Below are 11,974 nucleotides of genomic sequence, written 5' to 3'. Positions count from 1 at the left end.
ATCGTTCATATACTGCAGCACGTGCAGTTTTTGTGTCATTTTTTGATTGAGATCGAGTTTTTTTTTTTACTATCAGCTGCAGTTCGCTTTACTCCGCGTCGAGCTATTAGAACTCGACAGCAGATGAAAATTGTGTGAACAAAAAATGGCGAAAACAGTTAAATATGGGTAAAAGTAAAACATTTTGATGGACTTCCATGGAATTTGTGTTCGAATTTGCTGCAGTATCAGTCTTGCTCAAGCATCGTGACACTAACACCGATGTACCAACATACGAGATCCATATCAATGCATTCAGGTCCCCGGAACACGGCTGAGCAATTGATGGAGAAATGAAAGCCCTACCAGCCCCACAGTAACAACACGCTCCGTGGCTTGATTTCTTTATTACGGGTGTCGGTACTTTTCCGTGCCGAATGTTGTTACACAGCTGTGTACGAGGGCTGCATTGTTATCATCATCTTGGACAGATTGATTGGTCCAGCCGGTGGGGTTTCTCTACTTACTGGATGCTCTATTACTTATTTCCGGATCTTGTTTCGATAAGGGCAATCCTGTGTTTCGTCTTGCTATCCCGATCCGCTGGAGGTTATTTTTGGACACGCTGGATTGAGTAAGGAAACAATTTTCATCGCCCGTGTCGAAAAATTGAGCGCAATTTACGCTCAGTGCAAAAACGAAAAACGGAGATGACCACTACTGCATGCCCTTATCACTATATTTGTTTGAATATATCGTTACGTTGTTTGATTTTTTGTAGTAAATTAAACACTTATTCTACTACATGAACAGCTTTCTCCAGGGCTTCCAAACAGGAAAACTCATTGCAGGGCGAATATGCATTGTTGTATGTTTATCTCATAGCATGGAAACAATGGCTTTTAGGTAGACGAACAACAGACAACAATGAGTTGCATGTTTATCGCAAAAAACGTGAAATTATGCAGATGAATGTAGCAGTGGGCACTTGTATAACTTCACTTTCGTTAAGGATGAATTATATCTCTTAAGAAAATAATGATCGCTAGTGAAGTTAATCAAATATGTATAATTTTAACTGCAGTTAATAAAGCACTCTATTATGGTTAAACATTCATTTGGTTGCCCCGAAAATGTTCAGGTAAGTAAAATAAAAAAAAAATATATCGTCAGTTTCCTTGGCTAGCGAAGTCCTTTCAACCACCTACGATCAAGCGCCGTCGTCTGCTAATCTGTTATCATAGTATTTCTTGCGGAGATATCAACTGCGGAGATACACTATTATAGCGGACCGCTATAAACCGGGAAAACATCCACGTAACTAGTAATTCCGCGTAGGTCGAATCCTGATGTAAAATTGTTTTTACTTCAAAGTTACATAGTTAACTTCTTTCTCTGCACTTAATTTATTCAGCAAAATAAGAAGAACCGCGTATCTCGACCCGCGGAATGCCAGTATACTCCGGAATCCGGGTTTTCGGCGCCGGAGTCGGAGTGGATTAATGAATCCACTCCGGAATACAGTCAATACCCGTGTTAAGCGGTTCTCGACTTACGTGGATTCGGAGATACGCAGATTTCAAAAATTTTATATTTCGCGGAGATTTGAATGCAGAATTCTATTAACGAAAGAATGTACCATTTACCTAAGTAATTCCACAGGGTTCAGTATTTTCAGTACTTAGGGGGGTATCAAAAACTCTAGCTAATAAGGTAGCAAATCAACAGTTTTGCTCTATTTTAAAACGATATTCCGCTGCAATGGAAATGGAAAACCCTTCCCGAGACAAAAACGGTTGATGAGATGGCATGCCATAAAAAAGCACCGTACCCGTTTCAAATTATGGACAATGTTTGAATCCACACTACAGCACAGACATTATGTGTTCTGCATCAATGTGCTGAAAGGGGTACAATTTAAATTGCTAAAAATTTGATGGAGTGTGAAACTGACATCAATTTCGTTAAAATCAAATAAAACCATCGTGGGCACATTTATGCACAAATAGTACAAGTACAATGCACAAGTGTACCGTACGGAAATCAAACTACCACCCAGCCCTTGGTCATTTTATGGCACGCATCTCACACACACTATTACCGCGCGCTGATGTGAAGAACTGTCAAACTTATTTTTCCTTATTATTACCAACTCAATTTTCGTGAATTTTTCCGTCAGCTGCGAGGATATCTCGCTTCGCGTAAATTTATTTCCCCTGCTTGTACAGGGGACAAACGCAGTTGCAGGTACTAGAACATAGCAGCAGATTGTAACTCCAAATTGTTATATTATTAACACATTGCAGTTGAAGCAGCCGCTGCGGCACCATGGTTGTAACGAAAGATACGTTTCTGCCAACGGAGGAAGAACTTACGGTGCCGGAGATCAACCTATCCGGACCAGCCCTTCGCGCCGGTGCTTTCCATCTGGGAAAGTACTGTGAGGCTCAAAATAATGTAAGTGGTGCAGGGCTGCAGGGCGGGCTTCGTACAACCAGCCATATTGTTTCCGGAGACGAGGACAAATCGGTCCAGGGTTTTGTTATATAATGCACCTCAATCATAACATAACCTGTCGTCGTTCAAACGATAACTTTGTTTACATCGGCAGGAGTTCATGTTATGCCGCCAAGAATTGGATGACCCGCGGGCGTGCGTGAATGAGGGCAAAGCAGTTACCAACTGTGCGTTCGAGTTCTTCCGAAAGCTAAAGAAGACGTGCGCCCAGGAGTTTACGCAGTATGCTAACTGTCTCGACAAAAGCAGTGGCGATTTGAATTTCAAGCAGTACGTGCGGGAGTAAGCCTCGGTTTGAATGATACGATTTGCTAAGTGGTTGTTCTATCTGTTTGTAGCTGCCGCAACACACAGAGCGTTTACGATAAGTGTGTGTTGGACAATATGCAACTGGAGCGTCCCGATTTTGGATATTTCTGCCGCGCCAAGGTTCACGCTACGGAACGTCCCCCACCACCGAAGAAAGAGAAAACGGTTTATCCGGATGCGACACCGGGATTGCCGGAAGACTACCCTCGACCTGAGGCCAAATACGGTTCGCGTTTCCATTGGCTGAACTAGAGGAGCGTTCGGAAGGGAGGAGCACGGATGCAGATGATGCACGTTTGATTTAGCTGAAATGGTTCTTGGTATAACGCGGTAAGGTTGAGTGTAGATATGCAACGAGAACGAATAGTCCCACAAACAATGGTGCGCTAGGACACAGACCAGCAACATCTGGATCGTTTCTTTAGCTTCAGTAAAAAAAACATTTGCCTAAAACAATGCACTGTTTGCTGTCCAGATAGTATGCATACAGACGAAAGAACAATGCTTGTTTGTGTTCGCTCCTTCGAAAAGGGACATAAAAAATTCATTATCCTGTGACAACTGCATTAAGAAAACATCGCTTTGAATGGAAAATTGTTATTCTTACGCAGGGTAACTGACAGCGCCTGTTATCAAACGATCCATATCTTAATTGGACTGTTTCCGTCAGATGTTCAAGGTTTGCTAAACCACAAATAGTTTCCAAATATACGTTACTAACGCAAGAGGATGGACCATTTATATTTCTACTACCTGTTGGGAGTGATAAACTTCCGATACCACAAAAGAAGGAAAACATTCACCAGCAGCAGAACGATCACAACTCTAAAAGTCATAGTCCATTTGATTGTACCAAATGCGGTGCTGCTTTGGATTACAGTGATTGGCCAAACGGGCATTTTGCTGACTGTTCCTTCAGTGCATATAACAGTGTTTTTCTTGCGCATCACCCTTACAGTGATAACGATGAATGTGAACATGCTTTTGAACTACTATTTTACCGCTAAAAAACAAATGGCTCTGTTGAACGAGTGTCATGCCAGTTTTCGCGATGCTAACTTGTTCAGCTTAGCCGACATAAAACCATCATTTCGTGGTTCTCGGATCGCACTGGTCATTTTCTTGCTGCATTACATCAACTTTGAACTAAACCAGTTCACATATGTTATACTGTACGATGAAAAGTGGCCCGAACTCACGTTTTACCTCACGGTTTACTTTATCGAAATGATAACGGTAATGAATGTGCTTTACTATGACTCTGTGCTAGATGTGATACGTGAAAGTGTGCGGATAGACTGTGCCCAATTGTTCAAGTGCATGGACCAGCAACGTAAGAGTGAGTCCGGTAATTTGGATGATCCCTACTGGTGGCTTACGATCGAACATTTTTACAACCGTATGCTAATGATGTATAAACGAAAAAGAGATTATTGTCGGGCATTTCGATTGCAGCTAGTGACAATCGCTTTGAACATGTTCATTGTTTCGTTTTCCATATTTTACGTAAATCTGAACAGTATCCTTGTTCATGCCCACGAAGGTTTTCTTGAAAAGTACAAGCGCGTAACGGAGAGTTTAGGGTTCTTTTCGCAGCTGGGTGCCATGCTACTTATTTGCCACCGTGCGAGTGATCTCGAGTGCGAGGTACTGTGTGTATATTTTATAATATTTTACAACCTGTAAAGGTGCAAATGGTTCTAATTGCAGCAACGTTCCTTGGCGCGTTTACTGATACAAGCTCAATCGAAGCTGACAAAACGTTCATCAAATATGGTACGATTATAATCGCATGCTTTGCGATAGAGAGTTTAATTCCTTGCCATCTATTTTCCAGAAACGTAGTGATATGTTTAGTGGCAGAATTTTTATTCTTCAACACGAGCTGCAAATTGCACCATACGATTTGTTCGAAATCAACATGGAGTACTTTTTTGGAGTGAGTCGAACAGATAATTGGATAGGAATAAGTAACATTGTTTCTAAATGCATATAAACTCCGTTTTCCATTCCAGATGGTAGCAGCAATCGTTACATACCTGGTGGTGTTACTCCAGTTTCGAGAATTCGAATTCGATTGAAGTCGTACCGTTAAAATCATCTCAGCAGCATTCTCAGTCCTCTACATGGTTCACACGCTTCAATGTACAACTATAACGATTTATTTTCTTGTTCGTGTTATCTTCTACGAATATGGGGATGTAATTGTTTATCGTATCCCAAGCACATTGCAGATTGCACAAGACTAAAATTTCTTTAACTTGGCTAGCTTATTATTGCGCTGTAACGCCATTCGCCTTAGCTTTCTCCAGTAGGCTTTCGTGTTGGGATCCATTTCTTCGAGCGTAAGTGGGGCACCTACATGTAACTTCCACAACCATTCGGGATATTCTGTGTCGGGCTGAATTTTAACATCCTCACCCTGTTTCAATATGTTGCTGCCGCATACATAATTTACCAGCCGTGCTGTGTCCGTTTCGACGGGAATTTCTTTTTTCTCTACTGTTGGACCAAGTTTGCCGAGTTTTTTCTTTTTCGATCCACCCAGGGCGCCTGTTGGTAGAGTACAGAAAATATTCAAATGTAAAGGTTCTAGAGAACACGCTTTCGATTCGGTTCACTCGTACCGCCAGCCTTTGGTGTTGCATAAGTTCGTACGGTAGTCAGCTGTAGAAAGCTGCGCCTGAACAAAGGAACTAAGCTTCCGATCAGGCTGCTCATGGTGTTAAATGTACGCACAGTTTATAAAGTGAAATATTAACTATCAAGTACTTATTTTTTAACAATAATTATCTACAAAATGCTCTTCGTTTGTTCGTCAGCCGGTGTTGTTTTGATATTTTCTCTAGTGTGTTGTGTTTGGAGGCGCTGTCACAATGTCAAGGTTTATACACTAAGGTTGGAAATGACATGGAGGTGTATAGCTTTTATTTAGCAGCAAGATGTGCTTTTGATGATGAGTTTCGGCAGTAAAGTTTGAAAATCCATGATTTTCGGTATCAAAAGCATGCATACAAAAGTTCATTGGATATATGTATATTGCAATATAATCATCGCACGATCTGCCCTTCAGATTAGATTCTGCGTTTGCACCATCATTTTAAAATATAGATATCACATAGAGCGTACATCGATTTGAAAGATTTGTAAAATCTGGCAAATGGCAAGCAATGAATGTGTATCTTCCTTAGCTAAAACGCTACCAGAAGATTAGTCTCGTTGTTTCTTAGGACACAACACACTGTCCTCAATCGTCGATACCACTTTAGCCGCTTCCAGTAACAGGTGTTCGTATTGCCCATCGCGGTGCGTTTGTTCCGGTCCCTTTAGTGCGTACTTTGTAATAAACGATTCCACAATTTTTCGCTCGAGAACAGAAAATTCTAGCGTTGCGTGCCAAGTGACAAGTGCAAACGGACGGTCTTTGCTGGGCAGCTGGGAAGGTGTTATCACATGCCGGTAAAGACAATCCTTTACAATATGTTTCAATTCATCCACCTGTAATGGAGTAGGAATATGTTCATGTATAACAAATAAGTTGTTTATGGCTGTTAGTTATCTGGACGTGGTGTCACACCTGTTGCTTATTGGCGCATGGATGGTAGAGAGCAATTACGGCACCGTGTTCACTACTGTGCAGCCATCGCTGTGGTGGAACATATCTAAAAATAAGAACAATCAAGTGTATTAGAACCAATGTAATTGCACAGTTGTGTAAACACTCACCTATACTCCCCATATTTCGGCCAAAGCGGACGGTGCGTTCCACTGAAAGAGAACAATGATAGACATTCACGCATCACTCCAAACATTAGAACATTCTTTGATAGTGAAATCTTTCACACTTACTAAGAGGGAATCCTTTCCACATATTCTATACTGCTGTTCATACAGCGATGATTGGCCACGTATGCAGGCGGTACATTGTGCTCCGTAATAACAGCATCCATGTTGTAATCGCCTTTGTAGTCCGCTTTTGGCTCAAGGCACATATACACGGTGGAATGGGTTACATTATATGGATCGAAATCTATCGCCAGACCGTGCTTTGCATCATCACAATCTGGATTTTCTATTCCCATGGCAACGCGGGACGATTGATCTTTTTTGTCTTCTTCCATCGGTAGTGCGTTGTCAACAGGTTTTACTGTTTCGCCTGCCTCCAAGGCAAGAGATTTTGGTGCATTGGGGAACCATTGACCTGTCCAATCTGTGAAGCAAGAATCAATTAAAGCAATCAATTAAATAGAACAGCGTGATGGAATGATCTTCATCCGTGCGAGGTTTCTTACCTTCCTCAGCCTGGACACAAATCATCAGCGTAATGGCTAGTGCTATCCACCGGAACATTTCTATGATAAGCACTCAAATGGTTGAATAAGAATTAGTTTTAGGATACTTTCAAACTACGAATAGCCGCTTGCAAGGATTAGGCTTCTGTTGACATGTGTTATCAGTCGTGCGCGTCACCAAAACATTTCCATAGTAGTTTCTCACGTCTTCGTATTTTAGACACTGGGTATGCTATGATTTTTAAAAGAATGCACTTGCGAGTTGCAAAAAAAAAACTTTTAAACAGTGTTTTGGAAGTTAAAAGGTATTATTTCACAGTTTTTTTTATAGCCGACGTATAAATGAGTAAATTTGCAACAAAACAAAAACAAACTCCAAGCTCAGATTTGACATTTGGCAGTCGGAAAAAAGCAAGATTCTGGTTGAGCTAAAACATACGATTCGTTTCTACAGACTGTATTCAGCAACATAAATTTCGCGGGAAATCAAACGGGTGTTACATTCCATGTGTGCTGAATTCAGCTACTAACATTTTCGTACTAAAATAATACGCATGAAATAAATCTTTGTATTAAAAAAGTTGTCGGATAGGTCACGATAGTAAACTCATGACACATTTGTGGAATTCAGAGCAAAAAAGGTCCTCCCGCCCTCGCCATGGTCTAAAACCTGTAGTATTCCACATGAAAATGCAATCAAAGTGGAAAAAAGCTGTTGCACAAGTTGTTAATTCATTTACACGTTCACAAGCTAAAACACTGGTACATTCGGTGATAGTAGTGGTAAACTGCGGTTGATTTACGTTCCAAGACGTTGGACGTATTGAAACGACTGTTGGCGAATAAATTGGACAGTCTACGTGAGGACACGTATGAAACGGAACATCCAGAAGTCCTCCGGGTCTATTCTAGCTTTTTCCTCCATATCTGATCAGTAAGGGATGGTTGGTTCAAGTTCAGGAAATAAATTCGACCAAACCTGGGAAAGAATGTCGTTGATTTCTTTTGATTAAGGCACAAGGGGAAAGCCTTCTACATGCGGTTGAAACTATGGACCAAGACGTACGGTTTGTCCACAAATGACCAATCAATTAAATAAATATATGGCACTATTGATTGCACTTGTACGAAAATAATTAACTCATTTCATAATCTGTATAATATCATGGACAATACATTTGAATCATGTTTCCAAATACTCTTTTGTCCACACGTGGTTTGTGGCGCATCCAACGGTGTTGTTACGGACCACGTTCGGTGCTTTTTTCGGTACCGATTCCGGCTCGCTAGCAAATCGTCCCATAGAGGGCACGATCAAATTGAAATTGAATGAATGAAAAGAAGATGGTCGCAAAAAATTGTCATTCCCCCCGTTTGCGCGTACGGAACACTGCTCCTGCCGAATGAGCAGAAGCATGCGCGCGTGAAAGGTGTTGAGAAATAATTTGAAATGAACAGTAAAATGTCTGCTCTCCGTGTTTGTGGTTGTTATTTTTTGCCTATGCATTGCGATACGCCATACAGTAAATTGGAGCTTGTTCACGTGATGATTCCACAGACGAACGTAGACAATTTTCTTTCAATCGGGCGAGCGTCCATTCGTGGACAAGGTGTAAAGGATGTGTGGGCAAAATTTTGTTATGAATGGAGACCCCTCGCGCAGATTTTACGACTTAATGGGTTGTGTGAGGGAAGTGGAAGAAAATGAAATTTGTTGAATTATTCCCTTGGCTCGTGGTTGCGGCAGACCCTGGTTCTTACACATTGTATGGATTGAACGTGTGGGTGATGGTAATGTGTTGTAATGGTTGTAAAGAAATTAAATTATAGTCATATAATAATTCACTTTTTTTCAATTCACTTATGACGTCGATACGGCTTGGCTGTTCTAACAAAAAAAAGTCACACGCACACTTATGATCCCTTCAACTTACTTAGTCAGAGAACAATGATTAACATGACATGTATGACTAGATTACAGATCTGTTCGATACATATGTACAACGCTTTTCATATAAAGTAGGTGGATCAATTAGCAGCGGTCCTTTCGTCCAGAGTTCCTACAGATAAAATACTACACACTTCATATCAGTTTAAAGTCTCGCAATGACATGATGAATAAATTTCACTTAAGCTACCTCCTACCTTCATGAAATGGAATCACAGAACTCCACTTTTTGCTTTCGCTGCATCCGGAAACCATTGCACTTTCCAGTCCTCTACAAGGCTCGTTCACCCTGTTGACAGCCTCATTAATGGTAAATCTCAGCCCATGCCAACCGGTTACGTTACCTTCCGCTGAACATAATGAAATCATAACCCTACCGGAACGTGAACCATCCGACGAATGTTGTGAAGATTTTCGCATTAAGTATAGCATTTGGCGTAACGGCATTCGCCGCATCCTGTGCCAGGTCTGGGTCGGTGGTCTCGCTTGCAGAAACGTGCACGATTTACCGCCGAACACGCGCGAGGAATGTTGAATGCCGGGGAGAGGTAACATTCCACCGGCGACGTAAATTCCGTCCACTTCCTTACATCCCGCGCAAGGGAGGTCGGTCGGGAATAATTTCTTCCCGTAACGCTTCCCGTGCACCATCCAGCCACCCAATGGACGAGTAATCTGATTAAAAAGTATTCAGGCACCATCGTAAACTTTTCATACTGGTGGTCGTGACCGTACTTTTGGTTTGTACCACGAACCGCGAACAGGGTAAAGATCAGTGACGTGTACTACAGTTAAATAGAGAGAAAAAAAAACGCCGCTAGACGCATTTTTGTGAAAGTGAAAGGAAGAAACAGTTTACAGAATGAAAATACTTGCACAAAAAAGGCATAGTCTCCTATTCGGACGGAGTATCTGAAGGGCTTCGGGTGTTTTCACTTCTTGATTCCCCCGAGACGAAGCGAGGTTAAAAATGTTCGCGGAATTCATCAACCCGCCCGGTCAGCGCTTCCATGCCACAGGAAATGAAAGCAGAAAGGTACGGTACAATTTAAAAGAAAAGCTAAAACTAACTTCCGGAGATCACTCCCTATTCCCAAGTGTCATTGGATCATTAGAGCGAACCGAAAGAGGTAGCATGAAAAAAGTTTTGGGGGGGAGGGCGGAATTCGGGACCGCGCAACGTTGGACTGAATTTGGTGAAAAGCTTGTTTCCGGTGGGGTATTTTTTGTTGTTATTTTCACATTTATGCCGGTTCGTTTGCGAGGAGGTGGAACATGTAGAATTGAATTCTTCAGAATAAATTAGGCGAAATCGTGAAGGGTGATATATTATCTCATGCAGCCATGGAGCAAGTTATGCTTTTATTCTTTGATCGTACATTTGAGCGTTGGTTCGTACGTTTTGTGGTGGTGGAGAACGAGTTTGTTCCCTGTTTTTGTAAAGAAAATGGCGACAAAGGTATTTTGAGCATAGAATGTGAGGTTGGAGTCATTTTTGGATTAATTGCAGGTTGAACTGTCTACCTAGGCGTAGAATAAGAGTCCAGCTCACTGTGTGGAAATATTGCAAGCTGAAAATTATTCTGTGTAAAAGCTTTTGCGACTTTTTTATTTTGGCAATGTGTGAAATAAGAAAGCTTCGAACAGAATCAATATTAGCTTACCTCAGCATATCAGCATATCAGAAAGTGTATCTATTTCTGGGATCTATCTGGGACAAAAATTTGTATACTAAAGTACAATTTAATTGGAATATTCTGCGAAGATAACAGAATTGTAAGAGAATATAATATTTTTATAAAATTGCCATTGTATTTCATAACAGTTTTAAGCATTAAAAATAAAAACATTGGGTCATTTATCTCAATGGTTCGTGGTACTGGTAATACGTACGGATTAACACATTGAAAGACATAGCACTAATCTCTTCTAGGTTTTTATTATTAATAAAATAATATTTGCTGAAGGCGACAAATTTTGATAAATGAACGAAACGGATCATTTTAAGTAAAGATCAATGTGTTTATATCAATTTTATTTTACCCTTAAATAAAAGAGCGCTATTAAAAATTCTTGAAGCACTGCCAGTTCTGGTCGTATTGATGAGATATGTAATAAAATTTAGCTACAAAATAGTACCTTGAAATATTGTTGCATATTTATATTATTACATTTTAAATGACGCCCTTCCTTGAACGAAAAAATAATGTTGAAAATGAAAATCATACTTATTGCGCACAATTTCGCATTCCCTTGCAAAGGATACATTTTCTCATGTCATATCGTTTGTTGGTGTTTTGCCCTACGCTAATTACATCCTTCCATGGCTGCTTGCACTCACAGTCGAATGGCCATTTCATTATTTTCTCCATCAGTTTACCATAGTTGAAACAGTGTACGCGAAACGAGAAAGGAAAAAAAAACAAAGATTGTAGTCATCAAAAATTAATGAGTTGTATCTGTGTCAGCGCTGGGGTGGTCTTCATGAGGCCATCTCGTGGCAAAGTGTATGAGGTATGGCATCTCATATTCCACACTGAACACACTGTACCCTGGCTGAAGTAACGCAACGTGGCGAATACACCCAGATAGAAGAAGCAAAAGCGTGTCCGATCAGAGTACGGCGCACGGGGTCTGCCTAATTACCGTTTTCGAGGCAAGTCTTTAGCTTGGACGAGTGATGGTCGTTCGTCTCTTCAAAAGATGGCCCCATCGATTGACGGTACCGACAGAGCGCGACACAATGGTTTTCGCCCGGCCCGGATGTGGCCTGTCATACCAAACCGGAAGCCAAAATGACCGACCGAATCGGAAGCTGATAGTGAATCTGCATAAGGCTCCACACACATGCGGGCTAATTAATCCTTTGACGATGACGTCGTGGGCGAGAAGGCGGGCTTTGGGGTTTTAATTTTCATAACCAACCAAA

At 41.2% G+C, this 11,974-nt stretch overlaps 3 protein-coding genes and 1 pseudogene across 3 annotated transcripts; 2 read left to right on the top strand and 2 right to left on the bottom strand.

Moving 5' to 3' along the window:
- The first annotated feature begins 2,305 nt into the window (after positions 1 to 2,305).
- Positions 2,306 to 3,057, top strand: LOC128711414 (NADH dehydrogenase [ubiquinone] 1 alpha subcomplex subunit 8). The gene is made up of 3 exons (XM_053806286.1): positions 2,306 to 2,436; positions 2,591 to 2,766; positions 2,835 to 3,057. Exons 1-3 carry the CDS (start codon positions 2,308 to 2,310, stop codon positions 3,055 to 3,057), a joined length of 528 nt encoding a protein of 175 aa, XP_053662261.1. The 5' UTR covers positions 2,306 to 2,307.
- Positions 3,058 to 3,115: 58 nt separating this feature from the next.
- On the top strand, positions 3,116 to 4,886 carry LOC128712749 (uncharacterized; annotated as a pseudogene).
- Positions 4,887 to 5,050: 164 nt separating this feature from the next.
- LOC128713646 (39S ribosomal protein L54, mitochondrial) lies at positions 5,051 to 5,526 on the bottom strand. The gene is made up of 2 exons (XM_053808509.1): positions 5,433 to 5,526; positions 5,051 to 5,358 (listed from the first exon to the last, which is right to left on the bottom strand). Exons 1-2 carry the CDS (start codon positions 5,524 to 5,526, stop codon positions 5,051 to 5,053), a joined length of 402 nt encoding a protein of 133 aa, XP_053664484.1.
- Positions 5,527 to 6,015: 489 nt separating this feature from the next.
- On the bottom strand, positions 6,016 to 7,155 carry LOC128713994 (uncharacterized). The gene is made up of 5 exons (XM_053808869.1): positions 7,098 to 7,155; positions 6,655 to 7,015; positions 6,532 to 6,573; positions 6,383 to 6,467; positions 6,016 to 6,303 (listed from the first exon to the last, which is right to left on the bottom strand). Exons 1-5 carry the CDS (start codon positions 7,153 to 7,155, stop codon positions 6,016 to 6,018), a joined length of 834 nt encoding a protein of 277 aa, XP_053664844.1.
- Between the last annotated feature and the right edge of the window lie 4,819 nt (positions 7,156 to 11,974).

Source organism: Anopheles marshallii, chromosome 3, assembly GCF_943734725.1.
Source record: "Anopheles marshallii chromosome 3, idAnoMarsDA_429_01, whole genome shotgun sequence".
Taxonomy (NCBI): Eukaryota; Metazoa; Arthropoda; class Insecta; order Diptera; family Culicidae; genus Anopheles; species Anopheles marshallii.
This window is presented reverse-complemented; position numbering and strand designations above follow the sequence as displayed.

Excerpts from the sequence above, each read along its gene's own strand:
- LOC128713994 (XM_053808869.1), bottom strand. The coding sequence starts at position 7,155 with ATGTTCCGGTGGATAGCACTAGCCATTACGCTGATGATTTGTGTCCAG. Across the intron at positions 7,016-7,097 it reads TTGTGTCCAGGCTGAGGAAG|ATTGGACAGGTCAATGGTTC; the intron begins GTAAGAAACCTC and ends CTTGCTTCACAG. Across the intron at positions 6,468-6,531 it reads CCGAAATATGGGGAGTATAG|ATATGTTCCACCACAGCGAT; the intron begins GTGAGTGTTTAC and ends TCTTATTTTTAG.
- LOC128711414 (XM_053806286.1), top strand. The coding sequence starts at position 2,308 with ATGGTTGTAACGAAAGATACGTTTCTGCCAACGGAGGAAGAACTTACG. Across the intron at positions 2,437-2,590 it reads ACTGTGAGGCTCAAAATAAT|GAGTTCATGTTATGCCGCCA; the intron begins GTAAGTGGTGCA and ends TTACATCGGCAG. Across the intron at positions 2,767-2,834 it reads GGCGATTTGAATTTCAAGCA|CTGCCGCAACACACAGAGCG; the intron begins GTACGTGCGGGA and ends ATCTGTTTGTAG.
- LOC128713646 (XM_053808509.1), bottom strand. The coding sequence starts at position 5,526 with ATGAGCAGCCTGATCGGAAGCTTAGTTCCTTTGTTCAGGCGCAGCTTT. Across the intron at positions 5,359-5,432 it reads TGCAACACCAAAGGCTGGCG|GCGCCCTGGGTGGATCGAAA; the intron begins GTACGAGTGAAC and ends CTCTACCAACAG.